The following is an 18,699-nucleotide window of genomic DNA, read 5'->3' as shown; positions in this document are numbered from 1 at the left end:
TCCAGCTGTCCACCCCAAGGAGGGAAGCCTCCTGCCCCACCTCAGACAGCCCAAGAAGAAAGCTGGAATCCAGATGTGTATGTGACAAGGCTGGGAGAGTTTACTTGTAGCAGGGGAAGAACAGGAGACAGGAGCAACAGGGGTTCCAGGGACAGCAGAGAGGACATTCTTGCTGCTAGGCCTCCCCACCCACCTCGGGGTGCTTCTGCCGCAGATGTTTGTCCAGGGTGGCACGCAGGCCGAAAGGCACACAGCAGTGGGGGCACTCGAAGCGGGTGCAGCCGGGGCCCAGGCCGTGCATGCGGCGGTGGCGGTTGAGCTTGCTGCTTTGGGCACAGGCGTAGGAGCAGAGCTCGCAGGTGTAGGGCCGCTCGCCCGTGTGGGAGCGCCTGTGCACCGTCAGGTTGCTACTGTTGGTGAAGTGCTTCCCGCAGAACTCGCAGCTGCCCCCGGGCCCACGGCTCTTGCCCACTGGCTTCGGTGTCTTCTTGGGGGATGTTTTCTGGCTCTTTGCAGGGTCAGGTCTCTGTTCCTTGGTAGCAGCTCCCCAGCGGTCCCCGCCAGGGCCCACCTGAGCCCCACTGCCAGGAGCCCCAGGTTCCTGGACTCCTGCTGTAGCGGCAGCTCCAGCCCCCTCGCCACCGCGGCATGGGAGGGTACTGGCCGGGGCAGCGGCATGGGCAGCTGGCTCTGGAGGGGCGGTGGCAGAGGCCTGCTCCTGACTGGCAGTAGCCGTGCAGGGGCTCTGAGGCAGCAGCTGCCGGTGGGTCTTCTTATGGCGGTTGAGCTTGCTGCTCTGGGTACAGGTATAAGGACACTGGTCACAGGCGTAGGGCCGCTCACCTGTGTGCGAGCGCATGTGCACCTTAAGGTTGCTGAAGGAGCTGAGGGTCTTCTTGCACACAGGGCAGGTAGAGCTCCGCCGGGGCACGCTGCTCACCTGGGAGCCCTGGGCCTCGGCTTCCAGCCCCACCACTGCCGACATGGCCGCAGCCACCTCTGCCAGGCCTAGCAGCGGGGCCTCTGGGGCCTCAACCTCTGTCTGATAGATGGACAGTCCATGGTCCCACTGGGCGTGGCGCAGCAGTTTCCAGGCCCCCGTGAACTCTCTGCCGCAGCGGAGGCAGCTCAAGGCTTTTGGGTCCTTACGTTCTATGGAAGAGAAAGTCTGGGTGTTAGTGAGATGGGCAAAAAGTCAGCAGTTCCTGTTCACAGCTGCCAGTTGGACACCTGTGGGAAAGGCTCTACTCCAGGGCCTGAGAACAAACAGTAATCAGACAGGCAAAACTCCCTGTTTCCGGGGGAGCTGATGTTCAGAAGGGTGGGTGGGCAGACTAGAAGTGTGGAAAACCTGTGGATTGGATGATGAGTGCGTGAGGATTCTCTTTGACACTCTTCAAGAAAGTTAGAGAGGGTCGGGAGTACTATTTTAATGGTGGGGCGTCAAGAAGGCTTTACTGAAGAGGCGACCAAGTTCAGTGTGCTGGGCACTGTGCCATATGCGTCAGCTCACTCTCACAGCTTTCGTTCCAGACTGGAAATAAGCCCCCCATTTTCTGGATGGGAAGAATGAGGCAAAGAGTTCCCCAAGGTCACAGCTTGGAAGGGGTAGAGCTGGGGTTTCAATCCAGAAACCTGGGGATTGAGTAAGAAGTTTCCAAAGATTATTTAATAAAAAGCTCTTGATTACTGAGTGAGTTTCTGTGCCAGGCTCCAAGCTCATGGGTTCCATGCATGGTTTTTTTATCTGCCTTACAGAAGAAGGAGCTGAAGTCTAGATGGGGAGAAGGCTTAGAGGCCACCTGGAGAGATGTCAGGGAGGTAGTGAGCTAGATCCCCTTCCCTCCACATGGACCCCAAACTGGCTATTTTCTCTAGATCTTCCATGGACTATCAGTAAGATACTTCCTAGATCCACTGGCCTTTATTTTTTTAACATTAGATAGTCTTGGATGGGAGTGGATTTCCTGATACAACACCAGGGTCAAGGGTACAGGCAGGGACTGAGAGGGCCAGCCTGGCTGACTATATAACCCACTCTCCTGCTTCCTAGCTGTGTGATCTTGGGTAAGAAACACCCCTCTCAGAGTCTCAGTTTCCTCATTTCTTAAAATACGGGAATCCTAGGGGGTCCTCTCCCTTTGAGGTTGTGACCTCTAGTGGAGAATAGCTGAGAGTTTTGGTCCATGTAAGCCTTCAGTAAACATGAGCTGAGCCCAAGTGGCTGAGGTGCCTGCATTTCTCCAAGTCCAAGTGCCTTGGAGTGTTTTGTTCCACTGATTCAATCACAGTCCCTCAACTCACTCACCAGGCCACCCTCCCCGCTTCAACTCCACATGATTCAATCACAGCCCCTCCTCTCCCACCAGAGAACACCTCCCCATCCCCGTCCCCTCTCCAGCCCAGCCTTGAATATAATTCCATTTCTCAAAAATCTTAGAAGCACACGCACTGGGGACTGGAAATTCGTGGTTTGGATGAGCTCCGCAGCTGACGCTAACCAAAAGCTCATCAGGAGTCTAGTACCATGGGTATTTCTGATTCCCTCCCAAGAGAAGGTCCCAGGTGTCCAGACCTAGCTCAAACCAGGGGCTTCCCAACAAGCAGGGCTGGGAGATTCCATCAGGGAGGCAAGCCAGCAATGCCTTCCCTGGCTCTGAGCAAATACCCAACACCTCAAGGTGAAGTGATAAAGAGGTTGGGGGGCAATACACCCTCCCAGCTGGCCTCAGCTCCCCCTCCCCCAGGCCGCTGCCCTCCCCAGAGGTCCCCCTACTGCCACACTGGTCCAGCACCTGGCCAGTTATTTCTGGCCAAGGGGAAGGAGAAGTGAAACCAGATTGGGGGGGTATGTGTGGCAAATCCCCAGACCAGTCTTCTGGGGCTGGCCACACCCTGTGGGCGGCCCTCCTTCCTTGCCCAGCCCCTGCTCCCACCTACCCCCCCCCCCACTCCCCACAAACACCACTAGTTCCAGCCTGGGGACAGGGCAGGCCCTGGCCACGCCTAGGCTGCACCCGACGGGGAGTGAGAAAGGGGAAGTAGTGCTCAGTGCCCTGCCTGTCCAGCTCAGCCCCTTCTCCCACAGGAAGCCAGGCCCTTGCACTTTCGAGGGGGACTGCACACCCGCTTGACTCACCTGAGCCCTGGCAAGGGCTGGGGCCTCTGAGGAGCTGGCAGCCCAGTTTCTTGTGGTCCATGAAAGCAGTGATGGCCTCCAGGGGGAAGGTCTGCAAGCAGCGACCGCAGGTCAACAGATCTGGGTGTTTGTCGGTCCAGGGCTGGCGGTCTGCAGGGAGGAAGCGGGTGGTAAGCGTGGGGTGGGGCCCGGATGGGGGCTGAGGGTTCCGAGAGGGAAAACCCGAAGGTCAGAAGTGGGGCTGGAGGCCAGGACCGGAGAGGGAAATGAGGCAGGGGCCGGGGTCGGGGCCCAGAGAACGGAGTCCCACCTGAAAATGAAGGGTGTGGGAGGTGGGGCCCGCGGCAGGGGTAGGCGGCGCTCACCGATAAGGCTGGGGACCAGTGGCGTCCACAGTGCCCACTGGTTCCGCGCGCCGAGGGCGTGGAGGGGGCCCCCGGCGGGCGCGTGGCCGGAGGAGTGGCAGGGTTCGCCCTCGAAATGCCCCGACGCAGGCATTTCCTTCGGAGAGAAGAGCCCGAACCCCGGGGCCTGTAGGGGCCGAGCGACCGGCTCGGTCTTCATCTCGATGACGAGGTCCGGCATCTCCAGCTCGTCGTCTGGGTTGGCGGCGGGCGCGGGGTCTACTCGGCGGGGCGTGCAGCCGGCCTTGCGGCGGGACATGGGTCGCGGGCCGGTTGGGCCGGCGGGCAGGCGAGCTGGCGGGCGGAGGACGCGCAGGCCGTGCGCACTCGGACTGAAGCGCTCAGGTGAGTGACTGGGCGACTCGCCGCGGACTCTTACACGTGCTGGCCCGGCCCGTGGCTCCACCCACCAGGGCGGGTCCTGACGGAGAGGACCGGGCGGCCGGCAGCCAAACTCGATCAAGGCTATGCCTGCGCACTTGGCATCGGAACCTGAGAGACCCCCGAGTTTGCCCGTAGCCCGCATAGAAACAGCTATTCCTGCCTCCGTTTTAAGGACTGGTGAAACTGAGGCACTGGGTGCCCCTACACACCCCCAAGTGAGAAAATGTTAGGGGCCACGTTTCTAACTAGGCGCCTAATAGTAATCTGGACTATTCCATTAAATGCATTACAATAAAAATTCACTGGGCGAACATTTATTGAGCGCCTACTGTGCGCCAGCTTCTGTTCTAAATGCTCGGAGTACAGCGGTGAACAAAACAGACAATAATGCCTGGCCTCATATACATTAGTACAGACTTTCCACAAGATAACTATGACAAATACAAGGTACCTTCAGGGTGACAAGTGCCGTGGAGCAAAGAAAAAGCTAGGAAGCATCTTACTACGCTGATGGACAGTGACTGTAATGGGGTATGTGGGGGGGACTTGATGATGGAGAGAGTCTAGTAAACATAATGTAGCTCATGTAATTGTAGATTAATGATACAAAAAAACCCACAAAAAGTAAAAAAAAAAAAGAAAAGCTAGGAAGGTTAATAAAGGGCCAGGGGTGCTGGGGTGGGGGCCTCCGTTTTCTCCTCATGCCTCGAATGGGTATTCGGAGTTGAGACTTGAGGGAAGTGAGGGACCCAGCCAGTCAGCCAACCCTCGTATTCAAGAATAACAAGGAAGGGAGGAGGGCATGGGGACAAGGGGTGGCTGATTTTGGTGAGAAAATGGAGTCAGATCCAAGAGGGGTCTTTTGACCACTTAAAGGTCACTGGTTTTCTGAAACCGAAGCCTAGGAAGGGTTTTGAGCAGAGGAGGGTTGTGATCACAAATCTACTCTGCTCCCGGACCTGGAATCACTATTAAAACCAAATAGACAACTGTCTTGAACTTCCCTCCTCAAAGCAGCTCTCTCTGATCACGGTTTGAAGTGGCATCAACACCCTGCCCCACCCTTCAACCCTTACAGGTTTTCTTTTCTTCCTGGCACAAACCACATCATAACAGAGAACTGTTTGTTGACAGTCCTATCCCAACACCCACCCACAAAACAAGCCCCCCTAAGGTCAGGGGCCAGGGTCTGTCCCCCAGCGCATGTGTCCCCAGCCCAGCACTGAGTGAATTTCACATGCTAATCTCCTGGAGTACAGCTCCAGGCCTAAGAGTTCCTCATATTGTTATTCAGGTCTCAGTTCAATTGTCCTCCTGAGAGCCGAGGACCTCCCTGACCACTGTATCTAAAGTAGCCCCACCCTGCTGAAGGCCTTAACAGTTTACACTCCATGACCTTCATCTGTCCGCAGGTCCCTCCTGGGCCTCAGTTTCCCCATCTGTTACCCCAGGTGCCTTTTTCTTCACTGTCACTTCTTACCAGCCAATTAAAGAAGCTCTCTAACCCTGCCACCCACTCTCTCACTGCCCATATTTATTCTTTTCGCATCAGTCTTCAAGCCTTAAAGGATCTGGCTGATGTATTTGCTCATGTATACCCTATTCTTCCCCATCCAGGGCCCCCAGAATGTAGGTTCTGAGACAACAGGAAGCCCAGTCTGCCTTGTTCACAAATAGAGACTCTACTTGCTCATAGTTCAGTCAACACATTTGTACTGAGCCCCTGCTATGCACATTCTTTTTTTTTTTCCCGGACGTTTACCTACAATTTATTTTTTAATTTTTTATTAAGGTATTGATATACACTCTTATTAAGGTTTCACATGAAAAAACAATGTGGTTACTATATTTACCCATATTATCAAGTCTCCACCCACACCTCTAGGCAGTCACTGTTGCTATGCACATTCTTTTAATTAGATATTTTCAGGGGGCCTGTGCAGCAGGCACTAGGCCTTGGGAACCTGGTGGAAGCAGAGGCCCACAACGTCCCCCACCGTGGAAGAGGTGAGTTTCGGTCTGAGCCCTGCGTGGTAAGGCTCCATTAGCACCTCAAGCCAGACCTTCCGTCTTTCAGGGCCTCAGTTTCCTCCTTTGTAAGATGGGGCAGCAGGGGGGTCTGCGGGACAAAACGACCAATCCAGGTCCATCCCAGCTGCTGCTCTCTCCAAGGCTATTTTCTGGTCCGTGGCTGCTGAAGGTTTCATGTAGGGGAGGTGAGGTTCAGACTGCAAGTGAGGGGTAGGAGTGTGCACGTGTAGCAGGAATGGGGGTGTCCTTATCCCAGCAGAGGACGTCTTTCCCTCTCTGAAACTCAGTTTCTTCATTCGTAAAAGGGGTATTCCGGTCGCCGCCCACTCGGAGGCTGGCAGATCTGATTGAAATGCCCCTCCGTGCCGCCGGCGGGGTAGTGCTTCGGGCTGTGCGGGCTTCCGAGCTCGCGTGCCCGCCGGCAACCACGTGGGGCGGCAACAGCGCGGGCGGAACCCAGGGCGGGCGGCTCGTGGCTCGCCCGGGCCTCTGCGGATGGGGCGCCGGCGGAAGTGGGGGCGCCAGCTGCCGCGGACCTTGGTGAGTACCGGGTGTTGGTAGTGGCTCCCGGGCACGTGGCCCCTTCCTGGCCCCGGCTCGGGACGGGATGCCCACCCGCGCGCAAGGCCGGGAGTGGCGATTACAGGCAGGTCGGCGCCCGCCGCGCCAACAGCGAGGTCGTTCTGGGCCCAAATGCCTGCACCGGAGACTGGTGCCGAACTGTACAGAAGGCGTGTTCCCGCGCCGGGGGTGGGGAGGGGTGCTGGGAGGGTGCAGAATGCCTCCCCTCGGGGAAATAACGATGACCGTACTAACAGGAGTAACGGCAGCAAGCCGCAGACTCCCGCCTCTCCTGGGTGCTAGAATATCTTGCTTAATCGGAGCAGGGAGGTGGGAAGAAAATGCAGCACACACGGAGCGGGGAGTGGACGCCTGGGGGCCGGGAGGACCTACTTAGTATAAGAAAAGGCTATCGATTGGTGGCTAGGGCGGAATTGAAAGGAAACTTACCGGCCTGGGGGTGCTGAGGAAGAGTAAGGTTTCGGGGCTAGAGGTTCTGACCTTCCTGGGAGGCTCTGTTTAACACGTTTGCGTCCCCAGGAGCCGCCCATGGAGTGTATGGACATGTCAGCACGTTGGTTAGTTAGGTGTGTGGTCTTCGCTGTTCACCTGGTAACTCGGTATCCTACCCCGGCAACTGAAGGGTTAGTTAAACGTCCACCTAGCTGATCCGTCCTCATTTTCTTGAAACTGAGCATTGAGGCCCCGAGGAAGGAAGCGTGTGAGTCTCTTGCAGATGCCTGTTGACCCAAGCAAGCCACAGGCCCTTGAATCTAATCGGTTTTTTGAAATCTTAAGGCAGGAAATCCTTGGCTTGGAGACTGAAAGGATAAAGGACTCTAGGGCCTGGTCACCGGGGAGAATGGATAATACCTGTTTTGGTCCTCTTGGGCACACCCTATGTGACCTTTCTCCAAAACTGGCCTCCATCAGGTCCCACCTTGGTTCCAAAACCTCCAACAGCTACCCTGTGCTGGTTGAAAAAAAGTCTGCCCCTCTGCATAGAGCAGGGTTATCGATGGCCCCCGATGTTTTCTGCCCAGACCATCCTGGGTTTGCCCCCTTTCCTTACCAGCTTGTACCCAGTAGGTGGTTTGACATTTCCCAGCTCCAGTTTCTTCTTCAGGAAAATGAGGATTGCATGGTATGACCAGATTTTCTTTTGTTTCTTCCCCCTAATGGAGAAAACAAGGCCCTATGCAAACCCACCCTTAATTTTATCTAAGGGTTTGATATAATTCTTTGGCCATTTATTCATTTTCCATCAGTCCTTTGTTAAGTACTAGCCCTGGAGACTAGTGTGTTTCTCTTAAATCTCTCATGTGTTAACCTAGGTCGGGGAGGTGGGGGAAGCCCCGGGGGCTGATGACCCTTGACTAAGCTTGGTGTGCAATGGTCAGATAAAATGGGGAGTGTATATATCCTTTAATCCCATTCATTCACAGTGGTAGTGGTCAGATAAAGAAAAGGTATATGCCCCGTTAATCCCATTTATTGTGATCTTGTGCATCAGGCAAAAAACCTGGGAGTCTTCCTTGGCTCTGCTTTTTCTCTCAGTCCACCAGTAAACAGTGAGGGCTCTCAGCCTTCAAAATATGCAGGTGATCTGACCCTGACCTCTTCTCCCCACCCCACTGTCCCGCCCTGTTCCAGACACCATCACCTTCCTCCTGGATCACTGCGGTGGCTCCCTCACTGGGCATCCTGCATCTCCCTTTGTCCTTCACGGTCCTTCCTCCGAGCAGTGGGCAGAGGGTAGAGGGCACCTGTCCCTCTGCTCAGAACTGTCTTGTGGTTCCCATCTCACTCAGAGTAGAGACCCAAGTTCTCAGCCGTGGTCCCCTGGGTCCCTGCGCAGTCTGCCCTGTCCCCACCTCCTACACACTGGCCTTGCTATGTGGGCTGTGCCTTTGCTCTTCTTACTGGCTGGGATGCTTTGCCGTAGATGTCTGTAAGTCTCAATTCTTTACTTCATTCAGGCCTGTGTTTACATGTAACCTTGTCAGAGAGAGCTTTCCTGAATGCCCTTCCTGGAAACTGTTTTGTCCCCCAGGCTGGGCTGGGCTGGGTGTCACCTCTGGGCCTCTGAGGTCCCTAGGCTCCTTCATTCCAGCCTTGCCCACTCTGGGTCATCACTGTCTAGAGACAAGCGTGTGTCACCCACTGGACTGTGAGTCCATGAAGGCAGGGTAGGGCTGTTTCCTTCATAGCTGTGTCCGCAGCATTGCCCAGGGTGGTCTGTGCATGGAGCAGGTGCTTGGATGATGCGAGTTGATAATGTCAGATAATGTGATTGGATGAATCTTTACATTCCTTCAACAGATATTTACTGAGCTCCTCATTTGCCAAGCTCTAAGTGGGACTGGGGATGAAGTTGTAAAGTAAGTGTTTGTGTCCCTTCTCTCAAAGGCTTATATTCTGTGGCATAGGTAAACAAGTAAATATGCATTGTTGGGAGGTGATAGAATTAACAGGAGGTAAAACCTCATAATATCTGTGAGTTGAAGATAATGCAGGGTGACAGGGGTACTGTTTTCCTCCCTGTGAAGTGTCGTTTGAGCAGTGATCTAAGTGAAGTGAGGGAGAAGGTGAGCTGTGTATCTGGAAATATACACATCTCCATCTGGAAGAGGGTTCCAGGCAGTAAGACAGCACATGCAAAGGCCCTGAGGCAGAAATCCGCTTGGCATGTTAAAGGATTAACAGCAGTGAGCAACGCAGAGTGGGGTGGGAGGTAAGGTCAGAGACATGTTGGGGCTTTGTAGCCATCATGACAAGTGTGTGGCTTTTGCTCTGGGTGAAATGGAAGCCATTGGGAGGGCTCTGAGCAAAGGAGGGGTGTGGTCAGACTTACTTCTAGCAGAATCCCTCTGACAGCTGCGTGGGGAACAGACTATTGCATGAAAGCGGAGGCTGGGAGCCTGGTGAGGAGGAGACTGCAGTAGTCCAGGGGAAGGTGATGGTGGCTGGACCAAGTTGGGTGTAGAGTTGGGGGTGAGGTGGAATATGAGAAGGTGGTGGATTCTGGATGCATTTTTGAAGACAGAGCCCTTGAAGACAAGCCCATCAGGGTTTTATTAATGGATTGAATATGGATGATAGAGAAAGTGAGGAGGAGTCCAGGAGAATGTGGGATACCCTTTGCCTGTGTGATCACCAGCCTACCCCTGCAAGATTCTCCTTCTCCCAATAACCCTAGGAGGTACTTTTTTATGCTTCATTTCACAGATGTGGAGCCAGAACAGGGAGGCTGCTCACAGAGTTGCAGTGACCTGCCCAGATCTCTTGTCATGAACCTGAGGGGGCTAAGCCCCCCAGGGTCCCCAAACCCACACCCACATACCCTCTGCCAGGTGGTGAGCTGTGACCTGCCACTTGAATTCTTGTATGACCAATCAGCTAAGACTAGGTTTTGCATTTTTAAGTGGTTGGAAAACTTAAAAATATAATTTATAGCACATGGAATTATATAAAATACTCAAAATTTGGGTGTTTCAGTAAGTAAGGTCTTATTGGGACATGGCCGTGTTCACTGTTTACGTATTGCTTTTGACTATTTTCCTGCTCCTGTGACATAGTTGAGTGGTTGTGATGGAAAGCCTATGGCCCTTCTGCCTAAAATATTGACTGTGGGCCCTTCACACAGAAAATTTACTGACTTCTGTTAATAAGGATTCAGTTTGGGCCACCAGATGGGGGTGCCTAATCTGTAGGACTTGGCAGCTAACTATGCTTCCTTGGCAGCCTAGGAAAGGTGTAGGTTGGCAAGAGAAAGAGGTTGGGGAGTGGGTGACCCTAAGGAGAGGGACTTCAGGTTCCTGAGGGAAGCCTAACGTTCTCTAAGGGACATGGAAGCATTTTAATATGCCCCTTCCCTTTAAAATCAGACCTTAAAAAATCATTTTGAATAGTACAGAATTTAAAAGACACAAAAAGGTAGAAAGCTAAAAGTCCTCTGCCCCAGGCTCCTCATGGGCTGGGTGACGAATGAATGACTGGCATTTACAGTATTCATGCACCCTGTCAAACTGCCTTTCTTTGAGGCTGTTCTGAATCACACCCTTAACCACCAGGGATTTGAAGATGTTCCTGTACTTTTAACACCAACACCATGCTTTAGGGCCTTTCTGGTCTTCCCTAACCAGGGAGGCGAAGCACCGTAGCTTTCATTTGCATTTCTCTGGTGTCATGAAGTTGTGAATCTGTTCATGTGTTCAGTAGCCATCATTACCTGCCCTCACCTTTTTGGGAATCAGTGATTTCCTAACTAGAGGCTTTTTTTTTTTGTCCCCCAGGGGGACAATATATGGAAAATTTCTTTTTCAAAAGGCTTTATTGAGATGTAATTCTCATAACACATTCTACTCACCAATGGAGACAATTTTGTTCGTCAAAACTTGGGGTGGGGTGGGGAGGGACACTACTGGCATCTAGTGGGTAGAGGCCAGGGCTGCTGCTAAAATCCTACACCGATGAATAGGGAAGTGCCCCACAACAGGACAAAGAATGATTCAGCTCACAAATTTCAATAGAGCTGAAGCTGAGAAACCCTGGCCTACAGCCTTGGCCCGTTTGCTGCAGGGTCCTTTCTTGCTAAGCTCACAGGTGAGCTGCAGAGATGGAAGAAGCTAACAAGAAAACAGATAATCTCAGTCACTTCCATCCTGTGAGTGGCCTGGGGGTGGATCACTGGGTGCCGCGTACTTGTGGGTTACTCCGCCCAGTCACTTTGAAGAGGAGGGGACTGAGCCACTGAGAGAGGCGCACCTGCCTGAAATTTGGATCCTTTTCGTCTCCCCCTGCTCACAGAGCCAGCATTTCCCTAGATGAAGTCAACATCATGGCAATGGAGCTTCATAGGTTCCAGGCATGTGCTAAACACTGTGCATTTGTTAGGTCATTTATTCCCATGACAGCCCTGGGAGGCTGTTCCGCTTAGCTCCATTTTACAGATAGAGAAACTGAGGCACAGGGCAGTTACACAACTTAACACCAGGTCACACAGCAATACTAACAATAACAACTGTAACTGACTTTTGTGGAGAATCTAGTTTGTACCAGGCCTTGTCCTACAGGAGCCCAGTTGAGTCCAGATAACAAGCAGACGGGGCAGTTGGTGCCATTTCTCCATACAATGGAAGAGGAAACTGACTGTTGCTTGAGGTCATCTAGCTAAGCAGGCCTTAGAGCTCTGTCTCCACTCCATTCATTTGAGCTGGGAGAGGGGAACAGTATTCAATGAACCTAGTCTTTGTGCCTCTGAGTGTTCCAAGGAACTGGGGCTGCAGCAATGGGAAAAAAGCAGGGCGGCTGCAGGTGGGGAGGCAGCAGCTCACCCCGGGGGGAAGGACCATAAGCAGAACCATAAATGTGCAATGTCATGCAAAGGTGTTGTGTGCTATAAAGAATGATGGAGCAGATTGAGGGGATGAAGGGGATGAAGGGTAGCTCTTTAAGACAGACAAGAGGGAAAGGACATACAGGCAGAAGGAATGACGGGTGCCAGGGCCAGAGCAGGGGCAGTGCCTGGTAGCCTAAGGACCAGCAGGCCTGGGGTGGAGAGAGCAGGTGTGGGGTGTGCCTGGAGGTCTGTGATGAGGACTCTGGCTTCCACTCTGGGTGGTCGGGCAGGGCTCTGAGCAGAGGAGAGATGTGATCTGACTCATGTGTTAACAAGGGCCTCCTGGCTGTGTGTGGAGACAGCCCTGGGTGGGGGAGCAGTGTGAGGAGGTGACTTAAGTGGTCAAGGCAGGAAGTGATGGTGCCTGGACTAAGATATGGGTAGTGGAGAAATGGAGAGGTGTTAGGCTTTGGGGGGAAATGTGTGTGTGTGTGTGGGTGGGTGTTTTCCCCCTCAGCCTTTTTTTATCTTTTACAACCTTTATATTTTTTAAAAAGCCAGGCTATTTTTTCTGTAGAGTGTCCCTTAGTTTCCTTAAGATTAGATGAAGGTGATCCATTTAGGAATACACAGGAGCGGTGCCCTGTCCTCAGTGCATCACCTCTGGGGCACGTGGGGTCCCGTTGTCCCATTCCTGCATTGTTGGCTTTGATGCCTGAGTTCAGGTGGTGTCCACCCAGTGTCCCCACTGTAAAGTTACTTTTTACTCTTTTTTTTTTTTTGGTATCATTAATATACAATTACATGAATAACACTGTGGTTACTAGATTTCCCCATCATCAAGTCCCTACCACATACCCCATTACAGTCTCTGTCCATCAGCATAGTAAGATGCTATAGAATCACTACTTATCTTCTCTGTGCTATACTGCCTTCCCCATGACCCCCCCTACATTATGTGTGCTAATCCCAATGCCCCTTTTCCCTCCTTATCCCTCCCTTCCCACCCAGCCTCCCCAGTCCCTTCCCCTTTGGTAACTGTTAGTCCATTCTTGGGTTCTGTGAGTCTGCTGCTGTTTTGTTCCTTCAGTTTTTTCTTTGTTCTTAATCTCCACAGATGAGTGAAATCATTTGGTACTTGTCTTTCTCCACCTGCCTTATTTCACTGAGCATAATGTCCTCCAGCTCCATCCATGTTGTTGCAAATGGTAGGATTTGTCTTCTTATGGCTGAATAATATTCCATTGTGTATATGGACCACATCTTCTTTATCCATTCATCTACTGTTGGACACTTAGATTGCTTCCATTTCTTGGCTATTGTAAATAGTGCTGGGATAAACATAGAGGTGCATCTGTCTTTTTCAAACTGGGCTCCTGCATTCTTAGACTCTTTACTCTTTACAGTGAATAAATATCTTGTCAGGAGGTACTTTAAGACTATGCAGATATCCTAGACCTCCTTAAATGTTCATCCACAAATTTTAGCATCCGTTGGTGACTTTAGCTACCCTTCTATGGTGAGGAAGAATTTTCTTTCTCCTTTATTTATTAGTTCGCTTATTTATTTACAATTAGTAAAGACTGATGGATTTCTGTTCAGTGGGTTATAACCTGTAACTATCATTATTTTAATGTTCACATCATTCCTGATCTGGCCAGTGGGAGCCCAGCTGGCTCCTGTGAAAGGGAATTATTTAGAAGGTTGCATTTCCTAGTGGGTTGGATGGACTGTGTGTGAGAGAGGAGACGAGGCTGAGGTTCATTCTTTCAGCAAATATTTATTGCCAGGGAGTGGGGGTAGAGCAGTGATGAAAACTGTCGAAAGTCCTGCTCAAAAGTCATGTCGAAAGTCATGACCTTGTGAATGGTGGTGCCAGATCCTGGGAAGGAGGGGACCTTAGGAGTTGGGTTTGGGACAGGGTTACGTTGTGATGGGGTAGGCAAGCCTCTGCTCCCATTCCCCCATCTTCCTGTGGTCCTGCGCTCCTATGTAATGTCTTCCTGCTCTTCTTCACCCGACAGCCAGGATAATGCAGACCCCACTGGCCATTCCTGTACCTGTTCTCCGGCTCCCCCGCGGCCCTGATGGCTTCAGCCGAGGCTTTGCCCCCGATGGACGCAGGGCCCTTCTGAAGCCACAGGTCCCTGAAATCCTGGAGTCCTCTATAGTTCAAGAATCTCGGGAATCCCAGGAACAGCAGGCCCGAGCTGCCCTTCGGGAACGCTACCTCCGAAGCCTGCTGGCCATGGTGGGTCACCCGGTGAGCTTCACATTGCACGAAGGTGTGCATGTGACTGCTCACTTTGGAGCCACTGACCTGGATGTGGCCAACTTCTATGTGTCACAGCTGCAGACTCCCATAGGTGTGCAGGCTGAGGCACTGCTCCGGTGTAGTGACATTATTGCATACACCTTCAAGCCATAAAGACATTTTTGTGCTCATCTTTCTACCCTAGGCCTAGCCACAGTATTCCAGGCCTCCAAATATTCCTGAGTCCAGAACTCTGAGCCCCATAGAATTTGGAACTCCCTTGGAATTTTGTGCCAAGCTCCAAGTAACTCTGGGTTCTGGGGACCTTCAGGGGCTAGTCAGTAAAATTCTGCAACTCCCAGAGTTCTAGATCCTCTTGGAAGGAATGCTGTACCTCACCGAACTCTAAACTCTACAGAAACATGGGCCTCATGCCAGTTCCTGAAGACTCGGGGGAGCGGGGCATAAAGGAAAGCAAGCTGCAGAGTGGGAAACTGATTATTGAAGAAGTTGCAAAGTTCTGCCACCCTGAAGATACTCCACTATACTCCCCTCCACCAAATAAACAATTGTCCTAGGAAAATTCACCTCCTGTATTTTTTTTTTTTTAAGTGTGCCACACAGGGATGGAGTCAGATTTTGGGGGTGGACAGGTGGCCATCTAAAGGCTGAAGCCGGTGGAGCTTGGGTCTAGAAGGGAAGACACATCAAAGGGGCCGGGAGAAACTCGGATAAAGGTGCGGGGATCGGCTTGCCGGGAGAAACCCGGATAAAGGTGCGGGGATTGGCTTGCTCCTAGACTCCCGGAAGGAGCTGGAGCGACCTGAACGCTGGGTTTAGGAGATTTGTATTCGATTTCTTTTCCGGATGGGCAGGAAGGTAACAAGCGAGGCTTTCTTACTCGGGCTGAGTTGCAGGGTCGCGCGCAAGCGCTCTCGTGCCGTTGCCCCGCCTCTGGGTGGTGCGGACACCAGAGACTGCAGATTCTCGGGGCTCACGCGCGTAAGGTTCGGAACGTATGCTGCGGCGCCTTTGAAAAAAGGCTGAAGACGAGGTTCGGGTTGAAGCCGCTACCGCTCATCCACTTCGCTCCAGCTGTTTACCCTGACAGTCCCCATCACTCGCTTTGCTTACCCCGTCACTAGTAGTCTTTTACCAGATTCGCTTTTTTTATTTTCCTCTTCTATGTGAATTTTTTTGCTTTTCTTTTTTTTGAAGTATTGTTGATATGTAATCTTATATTGGTTTCAAATATACAACATAGTGGTTTAACTGTTACCCATATTAAATCCTCACCTCCTCTAGTGCGGGTTTCTATCAGTCAACACAAATGTCTGTCAACATAGAAAGTTGTTACAGAATCCACATTAGCTTTAAAAAATCATTTCTCCCCCCTTTTGTAGTCCCATCAACTTCAGAATGTCAGTGAAGATTCCATTAAATATAGATGAGACTTGCTTTGCTTTCAGTCACGGAAGTGCGGCGTCCCGAAGATGTTGAATGGGCAAGCGGAGAGCCTCAGCTCCCACGTGCCCATTCACAACACCGCCTCCGGCTAGTCGTCGGCCCAGCTCTCGAGTTGTCCTGGCAACGACGTTGCTAGCTCCTCCCTAAGTACCCCCCTCCCTTGTTTTAGCTCCGCCTCCACCCTCTAAGGTTGCCGGATGGACTGGGGAAGCCTAGCGAAAGTGAGAAGGCGAATATTAGCTATTGAATTGAGCCCGGAAGCGGGAAGTGGAGGGGTGGAGTGCCTTGAGCTCCAGCCGGTTAGCTTCTAGTTTGATCTACCTGCTCCATCGCCGTGTATTTTGGTTGGCAGATTCGTCTCTCGCTTTGCAATTTCTTCCTATTCCCAGTTTTGTTTTGTTTTTAAATCAGGGCCATGATACTCATTATCAGTTCATACTTATTTTAGTTTTAAATTTTTAACTGTATTTTATGCAACGGTATCCAAATACCGAGCACTATTGATGAAACTGCAGCCTGCAAATAGAAGGCTGGAGAATAACTAGTAAGGGGGCATAGGCTTTATCTCCAGAGGATCTGTCTATTGGCATTCATCACCTATATTCATATAGTCAACACAGGTCCCATCGCCTTTCAAGTTCTCCATCCCTTTATTTCTTTCCTTATCCGTTGTCCTAGCCCTGCCAACCAGATGTTTTATTTCGATCATCTCCATTCCCATCGTTGTCTGAGCTCGTGACGAATACGTGCGAGCCTGATCCTCAGTTATCTAAACTGAGGCGGGGAGGAAGAGTGGGGGGAGGTGCTCAGGTTCGCGCTTGCGCGCTGCTCTGGGAGACGGCGTCTACTTCGCCCCGCCTCTCATATTCTGCAGATTCACTACTCACGTTTCTTTTCTCCGTGGCTCTTTTTGCCTTTTTTTCCTCCTCCATCACCAACTCGCGAGACAATTCTACCTGCAAATAGCTTAAATTAATTTTCTGTTTTTCTTGGTGTACGGCGGGTTCACGGGCCTTAACGAAAGTGCGGCTGCGAACTAGCAGGCGCGCGCGGGGCTCGGGGGAGGCGCGCTCCGGCTCCCGGCGGCGAAGACTACGACGACCAGAGAGCAGACCGAGCCGGCCCCTGAAGCGCGGCAGAGCTCATGCCCCGGGACGGCGGGCGGGCCCGGAGAGACGAGTCCGGGACCCGGGGCATGTCCCCGGGGCCCCCGTGAGGAGGCGGCGGCGGCGGTGATGGAGATCCCGCCGCAGGAGGCGCCGCCCGGGCCGGGCGCGGACGGCGACGCCGAGGAGGCCCCCGCCGAGGCCCGGTCTCCCAGCCCCTCATCGCCCCCAGTCGACGGGCGCCTCAAGGCTGCGGCCAAGCGCGTCACGTTCCCTTCCGACGAGGATATCGTGTCCGGGGCCGTGGAACCCAAAGACCCCTGGAGACACGGTAGTTACCGCCGGGGCGCGGACGCTTGGGGGACCCGGGAGTCGGTGCAGCGCAGGGCACAGCGGGGGCACTCAATAAGTTGCACCTAATGATGATTTAAGGAGCAGGTCGTCAATTGAGAGCTGCAGGGGGTTAGAGATTGAGTTGGGAAGATGAAAAGTAGCTGGTTTAAATGCCCACTGTCTCCCCTTGCTCCTGCTCCAAGGGAAGCTGAAAGGTGATTGTTTCAGGAATTAAAACGATAAGCAATTAAAAGTTTGGTGGCTTGCGAGATTGGGAAGGCGGTAGCCCTTGAGTTAATACTTTACCCAGAGAAGGATAGAGAGAGCAGTCAGGGGAGGAAGAGTGGGTCAACAATCGCTCAGAAAGGGCAGTTGGAGGAATTTGATGGGCTGGTGGGGGTGTGGAAAGAGGTTAAGTTACTGATCTGCAAGCCTTGGGGGTGCAAGAGGTGGTCATGTTGCTCATTTTCTTGGCTGAAGGGAGGAAGAGGAATAAACCTGGACTGTGGCTCGAGGGGGTCAGTAAATCCTGGGGCTGAGAAAAGGAAGTCTAGATAAACTCTCAGAAAAGGAGCAGAGTTGATGGTCACCTTGGGGGTGGGTGAGATAGTCAGAGGAGGTGTTAGATCTTGGCATTAAGAAGAAAAGTCACTGGATGCCTCCTCTTCCTCTCCCCAAAAAGGGAAGCAGAATATTTTCAGTCGTTCAGGAGCAGAGGAACTTTGGTGCCTGACCATAGAAGGATGTGTGTGTGTGTGTGTGTGTGTTTTTTTCCCCAGAGGAAGAGTTGGGGTATTGGAGTTGCTGGTCAGTAGAAGGTGAGGGCATTAAAAAAGTTTGATAGCTTGAGATATCAGGAGAAACAAGTCCCTGGATTATAGGACCCTTGGAGAAGGTCAGGTCAGTGTTGGAATGGACAGGGCAGCTGGAGGAGTGTGTTTTACCCATAGGCCTGGGAAGGTGGAAAGTCACTCCAGAGATGGACAGCGGTGTTGAATCTGTTAAAATGCTGGAGAAGTCTGTCAGCCTTGCTGAGGTGGAGCCTGAAAAGAGAGGGATCAGACTGGCCCTGGCTCTATAGAAATTGGTCTTTTGGCCCTGGTAAAAGGGCGGGATTGTTGTTAGTGTGTGGGCAGTGGAGGAATTGGTGGCTTTGACTTGAGAGAGGGAGCCATGGTAATTGGAAGCTGAACACACAGGGAGCCCACCATAATATATGCCAGTTTGGCTAGTTAATGTTAAAGAGGTAGTGGTTAATTTAAGATTGTTGGCATTGGGTGTCTGCCAAAACGTTGGGCTCCAGGCCCCAGGCATAGGTGGTCACTTTGGGTTGGAGGGCTTGGGGTAATGGGGCTGAGGAAGAGTCAGAATGGGCCCTGGCTATAGCATGGTGTGCAGTCCAGGGAGTTCAGAGCAGGAAGGAGGGAAGAGTAAAAGGCAGAGCAGAGTGGTGAAGAGCAGAGGCTCTAGTTCAAATTCTGACTCCCATTTCCCTACTTCACGACTTCAGGCTGGTTACTTCACTCCTTTGAGCCTCAATTTTCCCATCTCTAAAGTGGATGATAGTACCCTGCCATACGCTTTTAAAAGAGGATTAAATAAGATTGTGTATGAAAAGTAATTGACAGGATGAACCTACGCGAAGTTGCAGTTATTGTTGGTCATTTCAGGGGTGATGT

The 18,699-nt window shown here is 52.2% G+C and overlaps 3 protein-coding genes across 12 annotated transcripts in view; 2 read left to right on the top strand and 1 right to left on the bottom strand.

Annotated features, from left to right (window-relative positions):
* Positions 1-78: 78 nt before the first annotated feature.
* ZNF296 (zinc finger protein 296) lies at positions 79-3,888 on the bottom strand. Its single transcript, XM_017650365.3, has 3 exons — positions 3,505-3,888; positions 3,140-3,289; positions 79-1,152 (listed from the first exon to the last, which is right to left on the bottom strand). The coding sequence occupies exons 1-3, from the start codon at positions 3,800-3,802 to the stop codon at positions 176-178; spliced, it is 1,425 nt and encodes a 474-aa protein (XP_017505854.3). The 5' UTR covers positions 3,803-3,888; the 3' UTR covers positions 79-175.
* Positions 3,120-14,701, top strand: GEMIN7 (gem nuclear organelle associated protein 7). Of its 9 annotated transcripts, XM_073225882.1 has the most exons (4): positions 6,517-6,608; positions 8,842-8,900; positions 12,978-13,068; positions 13,885-14,701. In XM_073225882.1, the coding sequence occupies exons 3-4, from the start codon at positions 12,978-12,980 to the stop codon at positions 14,286-14,288; spliced, it is 495 nt and encodes a 164-aa protein (XP_073081983.1). In that variant the 5' UTR covers positions 6,517-6,608; positions 8,842-8,900; the 3' UTR covers positions 14,289-14,701. The 9 variants fall into 9 exon arrangements, with proteins under 9 accessions (XP_017505860.1, XP_017505861.1, XP_017505858.1 ...); XM_017650369.3 differs by lacking the exons at positions 6,517-6,608; positions 12,978-13,068 and adding an exon at positions 6,402-6,498; XM_017650370.3 differs by lacking the exon at positions 12,978-13,068 and having other exon boundaries at positions 6,516-6,608.
* Positions 14,702-16,602: 1,901 nt separating this feature from the next.
* The window catches only part of PPP1R37 (protein phosphatase 1 regulatory subunit 37), a 36,887-nt gene continuing 34,790 nt past the window's right edge, over positions 16,603-18,699 (top strand). Inside the window, exon 1 of one of the 2 annotated variants that reach the window (XM_017650377.3) lies at positions 16,603-17,018. In XM_017650377.3, the coding sequence (XP_017505866.1) occupies positions 16,817-17,018 (202 nt within the window). In that variant the 5' untranslated portion in view covers positions 16,603-16,816. The remainder of the gene's footprint in view (positions 17,019-18,699) is intronic. The other variant, XM_017650376.3, reaches the window with a different exon arrangement.

This window comes from Manis javanica, chromosome 17 (assembly GCF_040802235.1).
Source record: "Manis javanica isolate MJ-LG chromosome 17, MJ_LKY, whole genome shotgun sequence".
Taxonomy (NCBI): Eukaryota; Metazoa; Chordata; class Mammalia; order Pholidota; family Manidae; genus Manis; species Manis javanica.
Note: the sequence above shows the minus strand (reverse complement) of the source record. Positions and strands in the feature narration are given on the sequence as shown.